This window comes from Capsicum annuum, chromosome 1 (assembly GCF_002878395.1).
Source record: "Capsicum annuum cultivar UCD-10X-F1 chromosome 1, UCD10Xv1.1, whole genome shotgun sequence".
Taxonomy (NCBI): domain Eukaryota; kingdom Viridiplantae; phylum Streptophyta; class Magnoliopsida; order Solanales; family Solanaceae; genus Capsicum; species Capsicum annuum.
Genome location: NC_061111.1, coordinates 171,554,162 through 171,580,218, shown reverse-complemented (window position 1 = coordinate 171,580,218; position 26,057 = coordinate 171,554,162). Strand labels below are relative to the sequence as shown.

Below are 26,057 nucleotides of genomic sequence, written 5' to 3'. Positions count from 1 at the left end.
CCAATAGGATTTGAGGCATGACATAAAAGATCAGTTAAAGAATCTCTTGTATAAGAGATTCATCAGACCCAGCATTTCCCTATGGGGTGCACCAGTCTTATTCGTACGCAAGAAAGACGGTTCTCTCAGAATGTGTATCGATTATCGTAAGCTCAACAAAGTTACGATAAAAAACAGGTATCCACTTCCCAGAATAGATGATCTGTTCAACCAACTTCAGGGTGCCAGTTACTTCTCCAAGATAGACCTCAGATCAGGCTATCATCAGCTCAAAATTAGAGAATATGATATTTCAAAGATAGCTTTTCGTACTCGGTATAGTCACTTCGAATTTCTAGTCATGTCCTGTGGTCTTACCAATGCACCTACAGCTTTCATGGACTTGATGAACCATATGTTCAAGCAGTACTTGGACATGTTCATCATAGTCTTCATAGATAATATTTTGGTCTACTCTCGCACAAAGTGTGATCATTCAAACCATCTCAGAATTGTTCTTTAGACTCTCAGAGATCATCAGCTATTCGCCAAGTTCAGCAAGTGTGAATTTTGGCTAAGATTAGTAGCATTCCTTGTCCACGTTATCTTCGGTGATGGCATTAGAGTAGATCCTCAGAAAACCAAAGCAGTAAGGAATTGGCCTCGCCCTGTCTCTCCATCAGATATCAGAAGTTTCTTGGGCTTGGCTGGCTATTACAGACGGTTTGTCGAGGGATTTTCTTTTATTGCATATCCTATGTCCAGATTAACTCAGAAGAAGGTCAAGTTTCAGTGGTCAGATTCATGCGAGAAGAGTTTTTAGGAATTAAAGATTCAACTTACCTCAGCTCCAGTTCTAACCCTTCTAGAAGGTTCAAATAATTTCGTGGTATATTGTGGTGCATCTAGAGTAGGTTTAGGTTGTGTCCTCATGTAGTATGGTAAGGTCATAGCCTACACCTCCAGACAGTTAAAGCCATATGAGAAGAATTATCCTACTCATGATCTTGAGTTAGCAGCCGTAGTCTTTGTCTTAAAGATTTGAAGGCATTATCTTTATGGAGTTCATGTAGACGTCTTCACAGATCATAAGAGTCTCCAATATGTCTTTTCTTAGAAAGATCTCAATCTTTGTTAGAGAAGGTGGTTAGAGCTCTTAAAGGATTATGACATAAGTATCGTTTACCATTCGGGCAAAGCCAATATTGTGGCCGATGCTCTCTGTAGACTCTCTATTGGTAGTATTTCTCATGTTGAGGATAGAAAAAAATAGCTTAGGAAATCCATCAGCTTACCAGAATAGGCATTCACTTAGTCGAATCTTCAGAGGTTGGTGTATGTGTTCAGAGTAGTTCAGAGTCATCTCTAGTTTCTGAGGTAAAAGAAAAGCAAGACAGGGATTCTAGCCTTGTCAAGCTAAAAGAGTCAGTTCAGAATTAGAAGGTTGAGGTTTTCTCCCAAGTGGGAGATGGTGTTCTTCGTTGTCAGGGTCGTTTGTGCGTTCCAGGTGTAGATGACTTGAGGTAACGAATTCTTGCAGAAGCGTATGGTGCGCGATACTCTATTCATCCAGGGTCCACTAAGATGTACCGTGATTTGTAGGAGATCTATTGGTGGAGTGGGATGAAGAGAGATATTGTAGACTTTGTGGCTAAGTGCTCTACATGTCAGCAGGTTAACATAGAGCATCAGAAACCTAGTGGTTCCATGCAGGAGTTCACCATTCCTACTTAGAAGTGGGAAAAAGTAAACATGGACTTCGTGATGGGTTTTCCTCGTACTCGTAGTCAGCATGATTCAGTTTGGGTCATCATAGACAGAATGACCAAATCAGCTCATTTCCTTCCTGTTCATACTTCTTACTCAGCCGAGGATTATGCCAAACTCTACATCAGGAAGTTGGTCAGATTACACGGTGTTCCCTCATCTATTATCTCAGATAAAGGTACCCCATTAACCTCTCACTTCTGGAAAGCATTCCAAAAAGGTCTTGGTACCCAAGTCTATCTCAGTACAGCGTTTCATCCTCAGATAGATGGTCAAGCAAAAAGGACCATTCAGATTTTCGAAGATAATCTAAGGGCATGTGCAGTTGATTTCAAAGAAATTTGGGATGACCACTTGCCTTTGGTTGAATTTGCATACAACAATAGCTATCATTCTAGTATTCAGATGGCTCCATTCAAAGCTCTCTATGGTAGGAGGTGTAGATCTCTAATCAGTTGGTTCAAAGTTAGTGACGCCTCAGTCATAGGTCTTGACTTGGTATTTGAAGCCTTAGAGAAAGTTCAGTTGATCCGAGAGAGACTCCGGGATGCTCAAAGCCGACAGAAGTCTTATGTAGATGTTCGTAGAAAGGATCTCAAGTTCCAGGTCAACGACTATGTCTATCTTAAGATCTCTCCCATGAAGGGAGTAAAGATGTTCGGCAAGAAAGAGAAACTTAGTCCTCGCTATGTCGGTCCCTTCAGGATTCTCAATCGCTTCGACAAGGTAGCTTATGAGCTTGAATTACCTTCAGATCTAGCCTCAGTCCATCCAGTCTTCTATGTCTCTTTGCTCAAGAAGTGCATAGGTGACCCAACAGTTGTAGTCCCTATTCAGAGCATTGACATTCAGAATAGCCTCTCTTATGAAGAAATTCCAGTTGAAATCTTAGACTATCAGACTCGTCTATTGAGGAACAAAGAAGTCCCTCTAGTCAAAGTTCTTTGGCAAAATCAATCTAATGAGGAAGCTATTTGGGAAACAGAAGCAGATATGCGTACCAAGTACCCTCACTTTTTCTTTGCCAATTCAGATCAAGCTCAAGGTAACAGTCCTTCTTAAGCTTATTCAGTTTCAGGTCCAGCATTCAGTATAAACTTGGTATCTATTGCCATTTCATACTCAGACATGTGTTCATGTGTCAATATAGTATTTAATCATGCATCAGCTATGCATTCTCACCTTGAGAAACTCAGTTTATCAGATTGCTCAGTTACGTATTCATGTATCAGTTATCCATGCATCAGATATGCATGATCAGTATGCTATGTACAGTTTGTCAGTCGTGAGATCATGTTCCAGCTATTTATGTTTGGATCATTGTATCCCCTCCCAGTTAGTTTCATTCGAGGATGAATGCTTTCAATGGGGAGATATTATAATACCCATGTCTTTTTCCTAGCTAGAAATCATCTCAAGAATGCTAGGACTTACTTTGAAATGCAAATATATTTTTGTACATGCAGTATATTTTAGATTTTCACTTTCTATCATGTGGTAAATTGAGTTGGCTTTCCAACGATACAAATTTCGTCCAAATCCGACATCAGACGAAGGAGTTATGGACGTTTTACTTGGAATGGTCAGAATCGCCTAAGTGCGACGGTCCAGTTGACAGACCGTCAACTTAGTGACGGACCACCACTTGGACCATCAAAGCCATGCTAGTTGATCCACATTCTAGATAAGGTGTGACAGACGAGTTGATGGACCACCAGATAGTTGATGGACCGTCACTCATACCATCAACCCTTATCCAGTGAAGCCTATTTCTGGTCCACGTCTGAAGGGCTAAATGATGGTCTACCAAGAGTCTGACGGACCTTCAGTTGGACCGTCACACACCACGTTCAGCTTATTTTTAGGTCGTTTTAACAGGGGCATTTTGGCCACTTATAACCCGCCTATATATACCCAGATAAGCCCAAATTCAGCCATTTTGCTCACTTTTATTTCACAGACAACAACTGTGTTTCTCCCTAAATTAAATCTTCAATACCAAGACTCAATCTTCTTTAAGAATCAAAGGATTTCAAATCCTTCCAGTTCAAAAACATCAAGAACCTTAAGTAAGGTATGTGTAGCGTTCATCTATGGACCCCTTTCGTTCATAGAGTTCAAGAACCATGATTTTAAATGAGAAACTTTGATTTCCTTGTTGCTATGTGATGTTGTTCATGTCAATGACCATTGTTTAAACTATAGAATATTATTTTAAGATGATTTCCATGAAGTATGCATGTTGTGGTTAAAACCCATGAAATTGGGTGGTTCAAGATGATTAATATTTGTTGAGAAAACCTATGCCCAAGGTGTGCATGCAAGGTATTTGTTAAAATGCCTAGGATGCTAGAAGTTCATATTTACATGATTCTATGATATCTAAATGACAAGTCCATATTAGCTATACACTCAATATGAATTCCATGCTATTTATGTGTTGCTATTGTTATGGTGTGAAGCATGTGTGATAATGGAATTATAGAACATGTACATGAAATGTATCCATGCTTTCCCTACTATGTTTGAGATGTTGAATAGACTCATGAAGTACACTATCCCTTACTTATGATATTATGAATTGTGGACTCAAATCTTGTAATCAAATCATGTTATGTGTGTCAGTTTCCTTCTATTGAGTCCTGGGGGTATTCGTACCCGAAACTATAGCTGTGTGCCTAGAGCCATGTCATGTTGTCATAATACCTTCAGTCAAGCCACGTTCCATAGAATTCAGTCAGTCATGTGACTTAGGAAACCTCAGAAACCTCATGATCTCAGTCAGTTATCAGTATTATTCCATCAGTCAATAAAAATTCAGTAAAACCAGTTCATGTATAGTCAGTAAAATCATGTTCAGTCTTTTCAGATGGGAGTAGGAGTTAGCACTGCGCGAACCCAAGGATAGGAACTTACCTGCTTTAGATGAAGGTGTGATTCTTAGAAGCAATCTTTGTGTTCCAAAACTATGTAGCTAGCATAAGTTGAGACATCAACACTGCCAGCTTGAGGGTTGATGGGGCAAACATCCGTCATTCTCTTTTGGGGACACTGCCAGATTTGAGGGTCACTCACAGCATATCTTTACCCGTGGCACAGTATTGACACCCTTCTAATCAAGGCAACGGTTGGACCCCAGTTCAGCTATTTTAGCATACATGGGGCATGTCGGTTAAATAACTACCTCCCACAGTTTTAATATCAGTCTCAGTAAAAGAACTCAGACAGTTATTTAGACATCAGTATACCAGGACTGTTAGATACAATCAAATTCAGTTATAGCATGGGACTCAGAAAGTTCCACCAGATTCAGGACTGTCAGACACAGTCGTTCATGTTATTAGAACTACAGTTTTAGCCATGTATTAGTGTGCAGATTTAGTTATCACGTACTCACAATCTCAATTACTATGTATGTATGTTTGCACTCTTACGTTCATATCAGTCAAGTTAGTTAGCATTATTCATGCATGTAAACCCTTCGCTTTAGCCTACCTCACTCGTATACTCAGTACTCCAGTTGTACTGATGCATTTGTGCTGTGGTGCTTTCTTTTTATGTTACACCATAGGTTCAGAGACACGAGTTCCAAACTAGCAGTAGCAGTCGCATTCAGCACACAGAGTTGCAGTGAGTCCTCTTCATTCGAGGACGATATTACTTGATTTATTCATTTATTAATTTAGTTAGTTTTCAGTTTATGGAGTTAGTTGGAGACATGTTCCCTCTACTCCTTATTCAGACAGTACTTAGAGGTTTTCAGATTTAGTATTCAGATTCAGTTCAGATTCAATTGTTTTGGGTATTTGCTACCCACATAGATGTCATGTTTTGATAGTTTCTTTATTCAGTTGAGGCTTATGGCCTATTGTTCATGTTTTTCCATATTTTACAAGTATATTATGCAGTGTACAGGTACAAATATCAGTCATAGGTTAGCTTGTGGTCCTTCGGGGTCATAAGCACCATGTAGCATTCCGGTTCAGAAAATTGGGGCATTACAGATGTATTGATACGACATATTAAGGGTAAGGCATCATAGTGTGTGTTATTCACATATGTCGTAGTTTTGATCGATGAGACTAGAGAAGAATTTAATGCTAAGTCGGAGGTTTGGAGGTAGACCTTAGCGTTTAATGAATTTAGGTTGAGCGGAATCAAGACGAACTATTTGGAGTGCAAGTTCAGTAAGGTGATGCATAAGGCTAATGTGGTAGTGAAGCTTAGTACCCATTCCATTTAAAAGAGAGATAGTTACAAGTATCTTGGATTTATGATCCACAAAGTTAGAGAAATTGATAAGGATATCATCTACCGTATTGGTACATGATAGATAAAATGAGGATTGCTTCGGGAGTCTTGTGTGATAAGAAAGTATCTCCTAAACTTAAAGGCAAACTCTACAGAGTGGTAGTTAAACCTACTTTATGGTATGAAGTGGAGTCTTGTTTAGTCAAGAACTCTCACATTCAAAAGATAATGGTATCAGAGGTAAGATACTGCTATGGATATATGAATTTACTAGGAGAGATATAATTAAAAATGAGATTATTCGAGATAAGGTGAGAGTGACTTTGGTGGAAGATTATATGCGGAAAGCAAGTTTAAGTCGGTTCGGGCATGTGATGAAGAGTGCATGATGCCCCAACGTGAAGGTATGAGAACTTGACTATGGATAAATTCAGGTGAGGTAGAGATAGACCAAAGAAATATTGAAGAGTGGTGATTAAACATGATATGGAGTTATTACAGCTTACCAAGGACATGACCCTAGATAGGAAAGAGTAGAGGATGTGAATTAGTGTAGAAGGTTAGTAGAAAGGGGTGCATCCATGCTAGTAGGCAGTAGGCAAGAGTACTTTGTTTTTCTATCCCTGCTAGTAGTCATAGTGCTATGTTTGTAATATCTTATTTTTGGAGTGTTGGTGATGTTCGTTTCTGGTAGATTCATAATAGTATTATTTTGTGATAATCTTATTTTTGCTACAGTTTCTTGTTTTATTGTTACCTATTATTTCTAGTTCTTATATTATGCCTTTTTTGTAATGTTTTTGTCTTGATTCGAGGGTCTATTGAAAACAGCTTCTGTACCTCACCTCTGAGGTAGTAGTACTAACTGTGCACACTATACCATCCTCAAGCTCTACTTAGGGGTCGTTTGGTAGAGTGTATTAGAAAACTAATGCATACATTAGTTTAATGTGTATTACTAACACCTTGTTTGGTATACTTTTGCACCTTATGTATAACTAAACTAATGCTTGCATTAGTTATACACTCTAATGTGTATTGAGGTGTGTATTACTAATACCTCAAAATCCATGGTATTAGCAATTTAATGGATTAAATACATGCATTAACATGATTAAAAGACACTATTATCCTTAAAAAAAAATTCACGTCCTTTCCAACATATATATGAAGGATATTTTTGTAAAAAAAAAATTTTTTTTAGAAATTATTTAATTCTTGTTATTTTTAATACATTAAACCAAATACTGCATAAGAAAAATATAAGCATAGGTAACACAAGCATTACTAATACAAGCATTATTAACACACCATATTTTGTATTATTTGTATACACTCTAACAAACGACCTCTTCTAGTATGAATATATTGGTATGTTGTTGTTACACATACATTACATTAGTTAATTTAATTATAAAATGACTTCTGAAATAGACTATAAAAAAAAAAAAAAAAAAAAAAAAAAAAAAAAAGAAAAACCATCTCAACTAAATTTTGACAAATTGTACTAGAATAATCCCAGTGGAGAGGTCTCTTTTTTACTCGCAAAGAGAGAGAGAGGCAGTTGGCACTCCAAAGTCCAACAACAGAGGCAATTGCTACCGCGGTGTGTGGCGGAGGAAATATCGTGTAATGGGCATTTCACAGAGTAGTAGCAACAACAACAGAAGAAGAAATCATCATCATTACTGGAACAATAATAATGCTTATTATTCCAATCCTTCTTCCTACTCTTACTATGACCCTCCATACCCTCCTCCTTTCCCTTTTCCACCTCATCTCCTCCCACCCCCACCACCACCCTCCTACACCTACCCCTCTACCTGCCACTGCACAAATCCTGTTGTTGGTAGGTCTGTTTTTTATCACAACAATGAGTGGCCTGGTTCTTACCTACCTCCTACTCCTCAAGTGGTTGGGATGGTTACCCCATCACCCTATGTTGAGGCCCAGCAAGCTAAGAAAGTTAGGAGTGGTGTTAATGTGCATAAAGATTCTTTAAAGATTGAGATTGATGAGCAAAACCCACATCTCCATTTGGTTTCTTTTGTCTTTGATGCTCTCTTTGATGGCAAGTAAGTGTCTTTGCCTTTCCCCACTTGCTTCAAGATTTGTTCTTTCATTTGTTTTAAGTTAAAATATTGAATTGTTGATATTTGAACAATGATGTTAATTATGAACCCAATTGAGCCCATTAATTTTGGTACTAGATTGAATTTGTTCCAAATGAATTTAGGTACCAAGAATGAAAGATGAGATCTTTCTTTCCATTTGTACCTCACTTTAGCCATGCTGTTTTGTACACGTGTGTGATTTGTTGGATCTCCGTTGTTGGAGCATCTTTACTTCTAGCTGATGGAAGTATATGTTTTTCAAGAAGATCCCAGGATTCTCTTCATTATCTTAAATTTAGGTGAACAAATTATCCAACTTGGGCAGAGAGATTTTTGTTCTTGTTATGCCGCTAATGGATATAGCTTGGCTCGTTACTCTTTCTCTGTGGCCTGACTTTGCGAAAAATTGAAGTTATATCTGCAGATTCCTCGGGATATTGTATGTTACTTTTGAATTGGTGATGTCTAGTGGGCTCATGATTAATGGTTTAAGATGTTATACTATTAATCTTGTTCCATATTATTGCTACTGAGCTTCATTCCTTAATGAACATCATTCTAAGATAACTAGCTACCATCACTTAAGTAAGATACTGCTCCGGAGTTGCCTGCTGCTATCAAATATAGAGCTTCTTGACTCAAGAAATGGCAGTAACATGTGAATTTTGAAGAAACAGATCCTTATAAGCAATATTGGTTAGTAGTTTAAATTTAAATGTTATTGGTACGTATGTTATGTCCCGTGTTTTCTTGGAGTCCTTTTAATTTGATAAGAGATTAATCTAGTTTTAGGGAACTCCAATTTGTCTTGAAAGACAATTAAGTAGTTGGAATAAGATGGACCCAAATGCAGCGGAATGGATATAAATGATTCATAAAGTTGATCCCAACTAGTTTGAGATTGTAGTGTAGTAGTTGTTGCTGAAGTAATGTAAAGTGCGCAAAATGACTACTCTCTTGCACCTTCAGCTATCCTTTTGAAAACATCTTTAGCAACTTGATGCTATATCTGTGATCAGAATTAAATTAGTTGTTGGTTTTGTTGGTGTCGTGATCAGAATTAACTTAGCTTGCCAAACATTAGGATTCTGATGGACTTGTACAAAAGGTCAGCCAAAACCACTGCTTTTATATCTTGTGGATTGGCTTGCCATGCACTCTACTAGCGTCATTGCTCTGTTTTCGATTATTTAATTTAACTCTTATGTTTAGAAATTATGGGACAGACCCAAGAACGAATATGTGGTAGAATCATTTCAAGAGAAATAGTATAGAAACTGGTGTCTGATTTTAAGTTCAAGTAAAAGACTCCATTGGACTCTAATTCTTTTGTTTTCTTTGTCCTCATGAATTGAAAATTAACAAAGGCGTTCATCGCTTTTAGATTTTGAAACGTATTGACTTTTCAAGGAAATGCTCGTAGTATCCCTGTCATTGATTGTTAAAACAAATCAAACTATATTCTCCAGATGGAAAATGTTTATTCTTAAGTAGTATAGAGATAGTTACAGAACTCATAGAGAGTTGTGACTCTCAATTTTTGGCCCTAAATATATCAATCATTTCCCTTGTAATCCCTCTTCTGTCATGTTGTGTTGTTGTTAAGCCACAATTTTCTTTAATTCTTACTCTTTGGTTTGTTTCTCGACTCGAAGCATAATATATCCTTAGTTATGTCTCTCACGTGCCAAAAGTGAAGTGTCATCCACATTTGTGCAGCATTATTAAAAGTGGTTAGATCATTGAGTCTAAAGCACAGTTTTCCACTTCTACCATTAATGAAGTCTTTGTTGTTTGGTTCTCCTCCAGATGAGCCATCTTTGTGGTATAACACATGTGGCTTGATATAGTAGCAAACTTATCCAACAAAGATTATGATGCTCTGTTAAGAGGATTGTAACTTAGCATATTTTTGGTCCCAGTTGTCACTAAGGAATAAGCTAATTATGTTGATAGGCATAGAGGCTAGAAAAGGAGGATTAGCAGACGCAATTTCCATGGATGTAAATCTCCTTTTTTGTGTGCGTGGATTTGGCAAAACCGGCCACACCAAAATCCAAACCCCTATCTAGAAGTCCAACAATAGCCCTACCCTTGGGGATGAGTTTCTCAAATAGCCCATTTTGAGGCTGCTGTTTATATTTTATCCTTGTTTTAAAAATCTTTGAAATATAACCCTTGCATTACACAATCGGAAGCATGTGAACTACTGCTTTCAGAAAGCTTTAGATTATGGTCTAAAGTGTGGTCATAAAATTCTTCTACAACTTTAGACCATTGTCTAAAATTTCCAATTGAATTTACGGAATTCAACCCCACAGACTACTTTAGACCGTGGTCTAATGTTTGCTCATAAAATTTGAATTTACGTGAATTCAACTCCACAGACAACTTTAGAGCGTGATGTAATGTTTTCTCATAAAATTTGAAAAAAAATTATACAGGTAATTTAGTTTCTTCTATAACTTTAGGCCATCATCGGAAGTTCCCTGTGAATTTCTTCCAAAACTTAAATGTGTGATCTTAGATGCTTATGGGGATCGAATCTAATTATTCACCCAAAAAGAAAGTGTCCTCAACCACTCTCTCTTATCATAAAGCTTTAGGAATCCCGGGCAAAAGACATAGTTCTGTTTGTGTTGGAAAAGGTTCGCATTTACAAAACAAGGGTCTAAAGCTCTGAGATTCTTGAGAGAAAATGCTCCCAGGCACGATTAATGAGGTACTTTCTAAATTTCAACTGACATCATGAAGCTCATCGGTAGATTTTCTTCAATATCTTTCGATTGATTAAAAACATGGCTTGCAATTTCATTAACAAGGTTAGATAAGTTTTGCTTAACAACCGGGGATAAATCTTTTGAAGTCACTGTGAACATGTCTGGGGCTGAAATCTGGTATGACCTGGTGGAGAGAAAGAGGAATTTCATGCACTTGTCGTTAGCAGCAAAGGGGAATAAGTAAGAAGGTCTTGCTGTGTATTTGTGATTTAATGTACCTGCCATCAGCAACAAAGAGGAATAAGTGTAAAATGTGGAAACTAAATGACAATTTACACAACTATTTTTTATCTCAAAAGTACTACAGTTGTGTCAGGGCCAAAAGTGTAGTAGCAGTTCAAGGGCAGAGGAGATCAGTGATTGGTCCTGAAATGCCTCCGAGCAAAGGATAGGGAGATATAGCAGCAAAAGTTGAGAAGTTCATGCTCGAAGGTGCAGTAACTCAGTCGTCAGACAACCGTAGAATCAGAACATCTCTTTCGCTGATATAGCCACACAGAGGAAATTGAAGGCAAAGAAGGGGAGTCTCATTGTCGGATATCAGAGTGAACGTATCCATGGAACTGCTGTACAACAAAAACAACAACAGGCCCAGTGTATTCCCACAAAGTGAGGTCTGGGGAGGGTAAGATGTACGCAGTTCATACCACTACCTCCGAAGAAGTAAAGAGGCTGTTTTCGATAGACCCCCGGCTCAGAATCTCAAATAATACATCAAGATCGTATTGGAACATGTAACAGGAAAGGTTGGCATGCAGACATAAGAAATAATAGAAATAAATATCAGTGAAGTACGAAATAAGAGAAATACGAAATAAGAAATAAGAACTAGGACACTCACTTACCCACCCCACCCGAACTCACCTGGCTAAAGGCTCCTACTCAAGGACACAGGCCTGGTATTGCCCGGATACGCAATCGCTCTCCTAACACCTAGCCACAATCCATACACTCGCCCTAACCTTCTACCCTAATCCGCGACTTCCACACCTTCCTGTTTAGGGTCACGTCCTCAGTGAGTTGCAGCTGCTCCATGTCATGTCTAATCACCTCTCTCCAGTATTTCTTTGGCCTACCTCTACTCCTCCTAAAGCCATCTAAGGCCAGCCTCTCACACCTCCGAACTGGGGCATCCGTGCCCTTCCTCATCACATGCCCAAACCATCTCAACCTTCCTTCTCGCATCTTATCCTCCACCGAAGCCACTCCCACCTTCTCTCGAATAGTCACATTCCTAACTCTATCCCCTCTAGTAAGTCCACACATCCATCGCAACATTCTCATTTCCGTCACCTTCAGTCTTTGGATGTGGGAGTTCTTGACTGGCCAACACTCCGCTCCATACAGCATGGCCGGACGGACTGCCACTCTGTAGAGCCGGACGGACTGCCACTCTGTAGAATTTTCCTGCAAGCTTAAGGGGAACCTTCTTATCACACAACACTCCCGAAGCGAGCTTCCACTTCATCCACCCTGCTCCAATACGTTTAGAGACATCCTCATCAATCTCGCCATTCCCCTGGATTATAGACCCAAGATACTTAAAACTATCCCTCTTACAAACAACCTGGGAATCTAACCTCACCACCACTTCATCCTCATCCATGGAACTGCTGTAATCATGGAAAATGACATGCTTAGCAGATGTCTGGTAAGGGAGTTACTCAGCAAGGCTGGAAGCTCCCACCTGGTCAGAACTATGAAGATGGTAGTGGATAAATGGAAATTAGCTTTTGGTGTTCAGGTGTACCTCAATGAACTGTAGTTCTTGTTCGAATTTCCTGATAGGAAAATGGCCGAACAAGTAATGCTAGGTGACTGGAGATGGAAACAAGAACCCCTTAAACTGAAATGGTGGTTACTGGAGATTGCTTATGCTCAGGAGAAAGCAATCACTGATTGCTTCTGCATCATGGCTATTGGTCTGCCTCTACATCTTTTGTCAAGGGAGATAAGGAAGAAATGTGGTGGATGGGTCAAAACAGAGGGGGATAATTAAAAATCACGCCTAAGATGGGCAGGAATCAAAGTCAAGAGGGTTGCAGAGGAAGATCCCAAAATTTATAGAAGTGGAGAATGATGGTTTGATTTTCAGCTTATCAATCTAGTGTGAATATATGCCGATGGTGAATGAAGGACGGCAGAATGATGAAGAAGACAATTAACAAGCCTATGGCTATGCTTTGTGTGAAGTCCCATCCAATGCGGGTAGGGTGGCTGGGCATGTGGGCCCATCGTTTTAAAATTTTAAACACCTGGATATACCTTTGGGACGTGTGAGTGAACTGGATAATATGGGACTCAATGGTTCATGCTATGACCTGTGTCTTTTGCTCTTCTAGATTCTGTTTGGCCAAGCCAGCAATTGAAAGTCTTGCAGCAAACACTTCTCTTCGGGAGCTCACATTTGATTTTTCAATAGAAGGTAAGAGGGGCTTAAACCAAACTTTGGATTTGGGTCGCAGACACAATTCTTTCTGAAAGAAGAAAGAGTTTGGGCGTGATTGCGATTTTTCCAAATGACTTCAGGTCTTAACCGAGGTGGGTTAATTACTTGTAAAGATTGGAGCTAACGGCTTATATGATTCACAAAGTTGTGACTCACTTACATTGCTAGAATCGGTAGTAGTTTAAGATACTCAAGTTCTAGTAAATTCTTGCAAACTGCAAATACTTCAAATACGAGGTGGAAATGGTGAAGAGGAGGAAGGGGGTTTTGGTAATCATGAGAACAATGGTTTATGTGGAGCAATCACAACAATTTTCAATAGAGGATATTCAGATTCAGTTAGCTGAGTTTCATGGGTGTGAAGAGGAGGTGTGGTTGTTCCTGAAACTGGACAAGAAGAGGCAAGAGAAGTGAAAGAAAGCTAGCAAGTCTACTCCCTCTACCCCGAAACCAAATGATCATAATGAAGTGAAGATTCTGCAAGTTGGAGTTAAATTTTAAAGATGGTGGTTCCACTAACAGGAAGAAACAATTGGAATAATTCCCAAGGAAGATACACATTATCTCATGTAATTTAAGGGGCTTGAGTGATATTGAAAAGAGGAGGGTGATTAAATCTTTTATACAAGAGATAAGACAGATATTTATTGTACGGATGGAAGGGAAGTATGGCACGATGGTCAAACAGCTGTGCAACAATAGATGGGTCGACTATATGTGGGTTTGTTGCAAACGGGAGAATTGGAGGTATCTTAGAAACATTGGGATAAAAGGATGTGGAAAGGAGAGTTATTGCACAGTGGTGTTCATTCCATTTCCTGTAAATTCCCTTCTGACAGCAAGAACTTCAGCTGGTTCCTTTCTAGGGTTACGGTCTAAACTGCATAAGGGAGAGACGGTGGGAGCTAGTTTCTACAAGAGGGGCTTGTGAAGGGGCTTGAGAGGTCTGTGGAGATTTTAGTACTACCTAGTTTGTGATTAAAAGAAAAAAAAACAACGGCATTACCAGAGCTATGAAGGAATTCTCTGACATAATTGAGGACTTGGAACTAATTGATCCTCCACTGTTATGTGATATTTATACTTGGGATAGGGGAAGCAATCATGAATGCACTACAAGAATCGATAAATTTCTTTTCTTTGTTTGGTGTATAAATAGTTCAATAATATTAAACTATCCTTGGGATTTTCTCTATCCACTGTCTATTTCTTTAAAGCGTGGAGACTGGGATTCTCTGAATCATATTTCAAATTTGAAAATTGATGGATGGATGTTGAAGGGTTTAAGCAAAAGGTGGAAGGCTGTGGAATTCTTGTGTGATCCAAGAAAGGCCAGATTATATTTTGGCTTGCAAACTTAAATTGCTGAAGAATAAGCTAAAGGAATGGAATGCTTCTAATGGTGGGAATCTAAAGAAGAAGATTAGTTTACTTAACCAGACTTCATCTATGGATCTTGTGCACAAAGACCACTCAATGAATATGAACTGCTGGGAAAAGTTGGATTACACATGGAATTTCAAGGGTTTCATGAAGAGGAAATATGAAACTGCGGCACTGTAGGAATGAGATTTTCACTGTTAAATCAACTTATCTTCACCGGTTTAATTTATAGGGCAGAACACAAGAAGTTGTCCATGGAGGTATGTATGGGAAGTTAAGGCCCCTTTCAAGGTGGTCTGCTTCTCATGGTTAGTGGCAAGGGAAGCTTATCTAACTCAAGAAATCTGAAAAGAAAGGGGTTCTAACTTTGTTCTAGGTGCTCTTTATGTGGTTCAGCTTTAGAAAGCAACAATCATTTGTTCCTTCATTGCCCACTGCTGATCAGCTGTGGCAACTTCTCCTCAACATTATGGGACTCTGGGACTTAGATGGACTTTCCCAGCAATTACTAGTGATATGCTGCAGAGTTGGAATAAGAATAGGGGTGCAGTGCAACAGAAGAGTTGGAGACTGGTACCTGCCTGCATATGGTGGACAGTTTGGAAGGAGAGAAATGCAAGAGTTTTTTAAGGCAAATACGACCCATTGCAGAATGTTTTAAGTACTGTTGTTTCATTTTTGGTGTAAAGAACGTAATGTATAGGAGTTAGAATTCAAGTAGGCATGTGTGGTTCATTGTGAACTCAAAGTTCCTATATATCTATATATATAACATTGAGATTACTTGCGTAGGTCCAATGTACACTGCTCCTTTCAATACAGAAGCTTTCTCCCTAGCTCTTCAGCAGCTCATTCTCGTTTTTGTTGAAATTTTGTTTAAGGAAAAACTGAATATATCTGTAGCTTGCTCAAAGATACTTTTGCTCTAGATATCATGTTTTAGTGTGGTTTTTGATTAGTCAGTTGCCTTCAATGTCTCGGAACGAGAAGTATTCCGGAGGTATATCTCATTCACTGGAGTTAAGAAGATTGAGGCTTACACCTTTAAATTTAATAAAGGCATCATATAAATATTCGATGGACCACCCAGAGAAGGAACTTTTGGTGGGTTATTTTTTTGGTAATTAAAGAAACTTTTTATTAATCACCAAGTGCAGAAATACAAAGCTGAGGGACAACGTCTATATCCCCTCTCAAAACGTCACAAGAGATCCTATCTATCCTCCTACCCAGAAAGCTCCCTAAAAGATCTAAAACCCCACCTATGTGAGTGGTTGATCAGAGTATCCAAGGGTTTACTGTTTTGCAGGAAGATCCTAGTGTTGCTCTCGGTCCAGATTGTATAAATTACTGCAGCAAAGCTGGCCTTTAATATTGTACCTCTGGCATGCTTCCCCTTAGCATGTTCTTCACCCAATGCCACTCCTCCCATGATAGAATATTTCTCTTCCACTGTTGCAACTCCAATAAATTCCTCCAGATTGTGTGAGTGTAACAGCATTCAAAAAAGATGTGAGTAGCAGTTTAAGGTGCAGCAGAGCAGAAAATATACTCAGTATCGACTGGCAGGCCCCAGTTCAAGAGTAAATCCTATGTTCGCAGTTTACCATGTAGTTGTAGTCACTGTATAAAAATGTCTTGGTTCAGCTATATTATGACAAACTAGCTGTTTCCATGCCACATTTGGTACTTCTCCTCTTAGTCTCTTATAAGTAGCTGAAATAAGGATTTTGCCTTTCTGTACTAGATTGTTGTGGTTAGCAAGGATCAGCCAATACATCCTCATGAGGATAAGTTTCCTAACCAGCCATGATGCTTGAGCCGGGATTTATATATCAGCAATGTTCTGACCTTTAATATAGTATGTGTTGACCCAATTTATCCCTCTCCTACTTACTAGGAGGGGGATACAACCAGTCTCCGGTGCTCCTTGCCGGAAAACTCCTTTCTCCTTCTCCCAGTCCAGGCTACCACCTTCTGTGGTAGCCTCCCTCTCCTTCTCCTTTCTTTCTTGTCTCGCATTAAGTCTCTCCCTTCTTTTCTCCTCAGATCAGTAGTTTCAGTCAATAACTATGGCGAAGAAAGGATTTACTTCAATGCTGGCTATAAATCTTTTGACATCTCCAAGTCTATCTCTAGGTCAGAGACTTGGTTTGAATGGACCGAGCGCAGCAAAAATTTAAGTCATGAAATGGGTAGTTTTCGTCTTTAATGAAGCATCAAAGGAACACAGAATGGCCGTCAGGAGATGGAAAACAAGGGATCACTTTTCTGAGTTCTTTTGTACCCTTAAAAGCTAAGTTGTTCGGACTCTTAAAAAATGTCTATGGGTGTGTGTCGGATCCTCCAAAAATAGTGTATTTTTGAATATCCGACACGGGTGCAGTAACATTTTTGGAGAGTCCGAGCAACTTAGCTTAAAAGTAATGAATATGGTAAATACATCAGTTTCATCGCAGTTCAGGGGGAAAACAGATAAGTCATAATAACTCCTGATATTACATTAAATGCCGGATGGACAGCTATAGCAGAAAAAATCACAAGGTTTATTGGGGTCCCAAAGAAGGAAGAGAAAACAGTAGCAACAAGGAAGCTGCAGGAAAAAGTGTCGTTTGTGGAAGCCTTAAGAAGCAGCAAATGGTCGACTCAGTCGTCAAAAATCTTGGCACCTCAGACCAGCAAATACAGACTTTTTCAACCTGGAACAACATCAATATCAGAAGGTGATGTTCTAGACAGATGTATAGTGGGAAAGCTTATGGATACAAGCCAAGATACTCCAAGTCTGAACGATCTAAGGAGATGGGTGAGCAGTGTTTGGAGTACTTCACATGGGATTAATGTCTATGCCATGAATGACTATCAGTTCCTTTTTGAACTCCCATCAAGAAAGGAAGCAAAGCACATAATCAATGGGGACTGAAGTTGGAAAAAATCCGAACTATCACTTGAATGTTGGTCGCCTACTGTGGGATGCTGGCCAGTAGATATAAAAAGAAGTTGGGTATGGATTCGCATTTATGCTCTCCCGCTGAATTTGTGGTCGCAGAATACCTTCGAGCAGATCGGAGATATGTGGGGGGGCTGGATCGAAACAGAGGAGGAAACTACCCTAAGAAACCACCTAAGGTGGGCTAGGGTTAAAGTGAGAGGAGACGGTTCTGAGGTGCCTAGGGAAGTAGAGATACAAAGCGACGGTTTCATCTTCAAAATCCCGATCTGCTATGAAGTTCCGGCAACGGTGAGAAGGAAAGAGAAGACTGGAGAAGAAAACATGGTAGAACCACTGGTTAAAAGGGGGACTGTCTCAAGATCCGAGAAACCTAGTACAACCTATCGGATTTTTCACTTTCAATAGCTGCAGGGCACGTGGGCACAGCGACAGCTGGTGAGCTATTTAATACTTGCACACGTGAGAAGCACGGGGGAGGTTTAATGAATCAAAGGGCCAAGACTAAAGAAAGGTTAGTAGGCCTCTTTTCAGGAAAAAGTAAACTTGGGCCTGACCCAGCAGCCCATCTCATTTTTAATAATATCCACGTTTCAAAGATGGAGGAAAGAATTACTGCTCTAACAACAGAGGATCTGGACAACTGCGATCACCAATTCCAGGTAGAGTCGCATGCTGACCACCGAAAAACTTCAAAGGAAGGCTCGTACGCAGCCGTTGTTGGGAATCGTGGCACCATGGAGTCAACAGACAACACAGAAATCGCTCTGTTGGTAGATATGCAATGCAGTAATAAGGGGGAAGTCAATCTGACGCAAGTTGAGGAACCAAGGAACGACGCAATTGCAATCTCGGAGGAAATTAGCTGGGTGGTAGAAGATGCAGAACCACTACCCATGCAAATGCAAGATATGATTCCTGATAAAGAAATAGAGGTGACTACCTCGGTTCAACAAAACCTACTCAAGTTGAGTAAATTGATCGGGGTGGACTTCCAGGGGCATAAAGTGGAGGCTATGGAATTGTTAAAGCAAATTGACAGTAGTAGACAGGCAAGAAAGATGGAGCAAGACTATAAAAGGACTAGATTTAAAGGCGCGCAGGAACTTAAAAGCCTAGTGTCTTTTGAGGTGAAATTCAAAGATAATGGCAAAAGGAGCAGGGGAAAGAGTTTGTCACTAGGTAACTCATGAATTTCAAACTAGTCTCATGGAATGTTAGGGGTCTCAATGGGAGAGATAAAAGAAGATTGGTGAAGAGTTTGGCTTTGGAATGGAGGGCTGATATAATCTGTCTCCAAGAAACCAAACTGGAGGGAGAGATAAAGGAGATGATAAGTCAGATATGGGGAGGTAGATGGGTGAGACATGCTCAACTTGAAGCCAGCGGTACTAGGGGCGGAATTGCTTTTATATGGGATAGCAGAACGTGGAAAGGAGAGGTGCTAGAAGTTGGTGCTTACACTATCACATGTAAGTTTGAAGCAATTTTACAAGAGTCTCATGTCACATAACAGGGGTGTATGCCCCAAATTGTGGTTTTGAAAGAAGGCTAGTATGGGATGAAATCAGTGCTATTAGGATGGGGTGTTTTCCAAATTGTGTTGTTTGTGGAGATTTTAACACATGTAGGTACCCCACAGAAAAAAGAAATTGCAAAAGAAGGTCCAGATTCATGATGGAATTCTCAGACCTTATAGAAGAATTGAAATTGATTGATCTTAATTTGGAAGGGGGTAGTTTCACATGTTCAAAGGGGATAATCATCTGGCAGCTTCTAGGATTGATAGAATCCTTATTTCAGAGGAATGGGATGGCAAATTCAGCAATATCAAACAGATTCTACTACAAAGAATGGTTTCAGATCACAATCCAATAGCTTTGCAGTGTGGAGTCTGGACACATAACAAGTGCTACTTCAAAGTGGAGAAGTGGTGGCTAAGGACAGAAGGTTTCCGTGACAGAATAAGAAGTTGGTGGAACTCTTTTCAGACTTCAGGAAAACCTGACTATAGGCTTGCTTGCAAATTCAAAGCTCTTAAATCAAAGTTGAAAGAGTGGAGTAAAAGCTATCAAGGGAACCTTAGTGCTCAGAAAAGAAGTCTGCTGGCGCAACTAACGGAATGGGAAAACATTCTGGTAGACAGAACTCTGAGTGATGAGGAAAAAGTAAAGAAAGCTGATTTGTTTATGGAGTACGAGGAGCTGGTAAATAACGAAGAGATATCCTGGAGGCAAAGATCAAGAACACAATGGCTAAAAGAAGGAGATATAAATACTAAGTATTTTCACAAAATAGCTAATGCCCACAAGAGATATAACAACATAGATCAATAGATGATCCAAGGGGAAGTTACTGAAGATCAGACAAAAATCAGCGGGGAAATAATCAGCTTCTATCAGAACTTATACATAGAATCAGAGAGCTGGAGACCAGTCTACAATTTTGCCAATTGCCCTACCATCTCAGAGCAGGACAAATTGTATCTGCAATCAAATTTTGAAGAACAAGAGGTCCTACAATGCTTGAAGTGGTGCGCAAAAGACAAGGCCCCTGGGCCTGATGGTCTCACCATGGATTTCCTGGGACATAATGAAGCATGACATAATGGAAACCTTCAAGAATTTCCACGATCGTGAGATTTTTTAGAAGACTTATAATGCCACCTTCATAGCTCTTATCCCAAAGAAGAAAGGAGCCAAAGAACTGAGAGACTTCAGACCCATCAGTCTGATAGGAAGTGTCTAAAAACTATTTTTAAAGGTGCTGATTGGGAGATTAAAGAAGGTGATAGATAAGTTGGTAGACTCTCAACAAATGACATTCATCAAGGGGAGACAAATAATGGATGCAGTTTTGGTGGCAAATGAAGCGGTGGACTCTAGAATCAAACAGAATAAACCTGGCATTTTGTGTAAGCTAGATATAGAAAAGGCGTATGATCATGTCAATTGGTGTTTCCTTCTGGATGTAGGTGTCCTACAGAGGATGGGTTTTGGAAGTAAATGGATAAACTGGATTAGGCAGTGTATCTCAACAGTGTGTTTTTCAGTCCTTATTAATGGATCCCCAACAGGTTTTTTTAAAGTTCAAAGAGGATTGAGGCAAGGTAATCCCTTATCCCCTTTTCTATTTATTTTGATAATGGAGGGTTTGAACAATATGGTGAAAAATGCTAAGCAGGTTGGATCAGTGGCTTTGAAATGGATAGAAGGGCAAACAACAGCATGGAAATAGCGCACCTACAATATGCTGATGACACATCAATTTTTTGTGATGCCAATGCTGGCCAATTAAAGTATCTGAGGGTGATTTTAATACTTTTTGAAAGCGTGTCGGGGCTTCACATTAATTGGAGGAAGAGTTTTATATACCCTATATACCCTATAAATAATGTTACTGATATGGAGTACCTAATATCAATTCTGGGAGGTGAAGTCGGAATTTTGCCTACTGTGTATTTAGGCATGCCTTTAGGGGCAAAATTAAAGTCCAAGGAAATTTGGAATGATGTTATAGAAAGGTGTGAGAAGAAACTATCTAGATGGAAGTCTCAATACTTGTCACTGGTAGGAAGAGTCACACTCATCAACTCAGTGTTAGATGCCCTACCTTCCTACATGATGACCCTCTTCCCTATACCAGTTAGTGTTATCAAAAGACTTGACAGCATCAGGAAATCTTTTTTGTGGCAAGGGAGCAAAGAAAAGAAAGGTTTTTATCTAGTCAAATGGAAGGCTATAATAGCAAGCCGAAAGAAAAGAGGTCTGGGAATCAGGGACCTGAAAATGCAAAGCAAGGCTTTAAAACTTAAATGGCTTTGGAGATACACAAAGGAATACCAAATGCTATGGAGAAAAGCCATCAATGCTAAATATGAGGAGGAGGACAGGTGAATGACTAAGGAGACAAACACTTCATATGGAGTAAGTCTATGGAGGTCCATCAGAGCACTATGGCCTTTGCTGAAAACCAAGTGCTCCATAAAAATTGCAGATGGGAGCAAAACTAACTTTTGGGCAGATGTTTGGCTAGGTACTGAGAGCCTAAAAGAGAAGTTTCCAGATACAACATGACGCTTTACCAACATAGAACAGTGGCGGAGCAGCGATCAAATGAGGGTTGGGATATCACTTTTAGAAGAATGCCAAATGATTGGGAAGTGAGTAGGGTGACCTTTTTTTTCACCTTCCTGGAGACTTGGAGAGGCTTACAAGGAGTTGACAAACTATGGTGGAATAGTCACAGCAGCGGGAACTAACTACAGGGTGAACATAGCCTACGAAGATCTGTATACTAGCAGACAGCCACCAGCCACCAGAGTGAAGATTGGCCCTTGGCCCTGGAAACATATTTGGAAGCCAAAGATGACCCCCTTAAAGGTTTCTTGTTTTGTATGGCTTTTGACTAGAGAAGTTGTCCTTACTCAAGAAAATTTGATAAAAAGAGGAATAATAATGTGCCCCAGATGTTGTCTATGTGGAGAAACATCTGAGACTGTTAAACATTTGTTTCTCCATTGCAGCAAAGTGACAAGTCAAGTATGGAGGATCTTTTTGGTGCTCAGAGGGATCACTTGGACAATGCCAGTAAACATTGCAACAACCTTGGCAAGCTGAGCAGAAGCAGGGAAGGAGGGAAGGAGACTAGAGACAAAAAAAGATGGAGCATTATACCAGCATGCATATGGTGGTCAATTTGGAAAGAAAGGAACTCTAGGTGCTTTCAGAATAGGAGCATTACAGTTCAGCAAATAAAAATGAATTGTATTCTGCTTTTTTGTTTTTGGCGTAGACTATCCTACTCAGTAGAAACTGTAGAAATTCTGGATGTACTAGACTCCATTTAGTGGTGTAGAATAGCTGCAGATTCTGTGAGTTTTTTTTTCTGTAAATAGGGGCTAATGCCCCCAAACTACTGTGCATTTGTGAATCTTAAAAGTGAAATATACAAGTTATCAGTTTCAAAAAAAATTTATCCATAAATTTGTCCTTTTTCAAGCTAAGAGCCCAAAGTAATTTGCATAGAGCAGCTAGGTTCCAGATATTTAGGGTCAACTGATTTAACTTTTGGTGTTTTACTTTATGACCTAGTAGAATGCTCAGCCTTTTTACATCTACAAGCAACCTACCTGTGTTGTACATTAAGCTTCACCAGAAACTTGTCGCCTGAGGTTCCTTTTGATGAAAACTTTTTAGTTTCAAAATCAGGTAGCATGCTCTTCAGTTTTTGTTTCTGCTTGCATCATTATGTGTTTGTGGTTTACAAATGTCAAGCTCTTGTCATTGATGTTGTATGTGATTGAACCTGTCTAAAAGAAATATCAGTGTTGTATGTGATTGCCAATAAAGCCCTGTCATACTATTGTGTTCAGAAAGAAGACAAATTTGTGTGGCAAAAGCCAAATAACATAAAAACTTGGGGCAGAAAAAGAAAAGGAAGAAAATTAATCTAATGAAGCACAACCTTTTAGAGTTGCCATGCCCCTTTGTGTGATGATGATACTATTCATTTGGGAAATTATAAAATGGTCCCTGAAACATAATTTGGCCATGCTCTTCTGTGCAAGTTGTCTTTAGTACACTTCAAAGATTCAAGGGATCTCTTTATGCAACTTTTTTTGGTGATCAGGTAAGAACAATATTCATTAATGAGAGCTTTGCTACTGTTAATCAAAGTTGGAACTGAAAACCTCAAAGTGCTTTTGGCTTTATACTTATTTTAGAAGTATTTAAAAATCTACCTTGTGTCATTCTCTATAATGTGGTTGGATATTTGTCAGGTGATAGTGAACGACTGCGTGACGTGTGTCACTTCATTTTTACAGATTCTATGTTGAAACTGAAAACCTCAAAAAAAAATAATAGTAATTAGCTGAACACTTATTGGAGAACTATTTCAAAAAACTAATCATGTCTCATTCTCTATAATTTGGTTGAGGTAATAGTCAGATGATAGTGACAGAAATGCCTGGAGCCTCCAAAGAAACAATGTAAAGTCGCTTAATTGTTGAGCTTTCATTTTTATAGAGGTAAGGTGGTTTCTATTATTTGGCTAAGGTGGTATGTGGGTATTCAGTGGGAATCATGTGCTCCAAAGTGGCAGGAACACCAGTCAATGCCACTTACTTGTCCAATAGCTTACAGATTGTATCTTATTGCTTGTTTATTTTGATAAGTAATTTATTCCTGAATCCTTCATCTTGTTTAGATCAGGAAATGACTTCTCTTCCTTCTTCCCTGTGCAGCATCACGGTGTTTTATTTTGTCAAGGAAGAGCCTCATTGCAGATTTGTTCCGATATATCCCCATGTCCATGTACCTATAACAGTTCCTTTCCAGAGAGGACTTGGGCAGAAATTTCGTCAGCCTTCTGGGACAGGCATTGACTTAAGCTTCTTTGAAATGGACGATCTTTCTGAACTGTCATCAGAAGACAGTGTGTTTCCCCTTGTAATAACTGCAACAACCTGCCTTCCGTTTGTTTTAACAGAGGATCATATTAGTGATATTCAGCCTAAAACGTCCCTCCATATGCAAATTAGTCAAGCTGTATTGGAGAAGGATCATGAAGGTGATTTCCGAGTGAGAATCATCAGGCAGATTTTATGGGTTGATAATGTTCGCTATGAGCTGCATGAGATATATGGAATTGGAAACTCTGGCACAGATTATGACAACAATGGCTCAGGCAAGGAGTGTGTAATATGCTTGACCGAACCCAAAGATACAGCCGTGCTTCCATGCCGCCATATGGTAAGAACCGCTATACTCATTCATGCATCTTTTGATAAGTACCGACTAATGTCTCGGCTGCCATTGCACCAGTTGCATTTTACATTTGAAAGTCTCTCCAGTGCTCTGATGGTTTCTATTTTTGGCCTTTCAACAAATTGACTGCCTAATTTATTGATAACTTTCCTGTTCCACAGTGCATGTGCAGTGGATGTGCAAACACATTGAGACTTCAGTCAAACAGATGCCCAATATGTCGACAACCATTCGAAGAGCTCTTAGAGATCAAGATTAATAATGGTGATATCGATGGGTGAGCATTTTCTTGCAGAAACAAAGTAGCAATCCTAATCTCAGCATACTTGTCTTCTGCTTTCAATTCGTAAATGTTTCTCCCTATATATTTGTAGATCTTCATATAGCCAGTTATTCATGTTTGTTGGCCAACTATTTTTTTCCCCGTTCCTTGTGTTATATTATAATGTAAATATAACCTAGCCAATGGTCTGGATGAGTTTGTTTCACTGCACTGGAAGTATGGTGCATGAACACATTCATGTATGTTTGAATGTCTCCGACTAAAGTTTTAACATTATTGCTTACCTTTCCAGATGTCCTACTTTTGAATTTTCCCACCATTGCTTCTAGATTCCGTTATTTGGCAACCTTTTAGGCCCTTTTCTTTGGTCAAGATCACAAGAGATGGCTATTCAAAATCAAGAAAAGAGTAGCTCTAGATAGGTTCACAAGAAAAACTTTGAACATTCTAGACACAATTTATGTTTTACTTTTTCTTTTAGAAACAGCCAAAAAGGGGAGAATATTTGGCAGCAAGCAAGACAAACTTGAGGAGCATCCCCAAAAGGTCTGAAAGTGAGAAGATAAACAGTAACATTTATAGTTTTTTTGTATGTTAGTTACAAAATTTTGTACATATGCACTGGCTTTTCTCTTTGGGGGACCATGCATAGTTTTTTGAGTCTTGAAGATTACACTTCTGTGGCTGCTTGATTCAGTTTATGAGCCTTGAAGATTACACTTCTTCTGTGCCTGCCTGCTTCATTGATTGTGTTTACATTTTTCTTTCTCCTTTTTTTCTCTTTCATACATCATAGATTTTGAAGCTCAAGTTGGAGAAATTTGATCAAGAGCGTTTTGTCGGTGATTTCAATCATTTCGTCCATTCCCTTTCTTCTTACAATGGACTAAATCATCCACAATCTATACTTTCTTTTGGGATTTAGTGCATTTCATTATGCTGTTTGGTAGTGCCATGCACTCCATTTTGTTTTTATGGAGCAAACACTAAGAGATAGATCACATCTCATGAGAGTCTTTTTCACCATATGTTTGATGATGGTCTTTCAACTTGTTATTTCTTCATGGAAGTCTATATAAACCCTTTTTTATCTAATGTAAACTGATATTTATCCTTTAGCCAAATCAATCCTTTAGGAATTCAACTTATAATAAAGGAATACCAAAACCTACTAAATAATAAAGGAACACCAGAACCTACTAAAGATCATAAAAAAAATCCATTTTCAAAATTTACTATGGTGTGCTCTTATGAAAGGGGGTGGGGGTGAAGGGGGTGGAGGGTGGGGGTGATTGTTGGTTTGTGTGTGGAAAGATGGAAAAATCTCTTAG

At 39.2% G+C, this 26,057-nt stretch overlaps 2 protein-coding genes across 3 annotated transcripts; both read left to right on the top strand.

Moving 5' to 3' along the window:
- Positions 1-7,435: 7,435 nt before the first annotated feature.
- Positions 7,436-25,011, top strand: LOC107841361 (probable E3 ubiquitin-protein ligase LUL4). Its single transcript, XM_016685313.2, has 3 exons — positions 7,436-8,072; positions 23,921-24,428; positions 24,605-25,011. The coding sequence occupies exons 1-3, from the start codon at positions 7,630-7,632 to the stop codon at positions 24,722-24,724; spliced, it is 1,071 nt and encodes a 356-aa protein (XP_016540799.1). The 5' UTR covers positions 7,436-7,629; the 3' UTR covers positions 24,725-25,011.
- LOC107841371 lies at positions 12,415-23,975 on the top strand. 2 transcript variants are annotated; one of them, XR_001665395.2, is made up of 3 exons: positions 12,415-20,782; positions 20,857-22,055; positions 22,199-23,975. XR_001665395.2 is itself a non-coding variant. In XM_016685319.2 (2 exons), exons 1-2 carry the CDS (start codon positions 20,491-20,493, stop codon positions 21,567-21,569), a joined length of 1,005 nt encoding a protein of 334 aa, XP_016540805.1. In that variant the 5' UTR covers positions 12,415-20,490; the 3' UTR covers positions 21,570-23,975. The 2 variants fall into 2 exon arrangements, 1 of the variants encoding a protein (XP_016540805.1); XM_016685319.2 differs by having other exon boundaries at positions 20,857-23,975.
- Positions 25,012-26,057: the final 1,046 nt, after the last annotated feature.

Bases quoted from the DNA above. Each gene is read 5' to 3' on its own strand.
- LOC107841371 (XM_016685319.2), top strand. From the start codon at position 20,491: ATGACATTCATCAAGGGGAGACAAATAATGGATGCAGTTTTGGTGGCA. The intron at 20,783-20,856 runs GTAATCCCTTAT...AATGCTAAGCAG, and splicing joins TCAAAGAGGATTGAGGCAAG to GTTGGATCAGTGGCTTTGAA.
- LOC107841361 (XM_016685313.2), top strand. From the start codon at position 7,630: ATGGGCATTTCACAGAGTAGTAGCAACAACAACAGAAGAAGAAATCAT. The intron at 8,073-23,920 runs GTAAGTGTCTTT...TTCCCTGTGCAG, and splicing joins GATGCTCTCTTTGATGGCAA to CATCACGGTGTTTTATTTTG. The intron at 24,429-24,604 runs GTAAGAACCGCT...CCTGTTCCACAG, and splicing joins TGCTTCCATGCCGCCATATG to TGCATGTGCAGTGGATGTGC.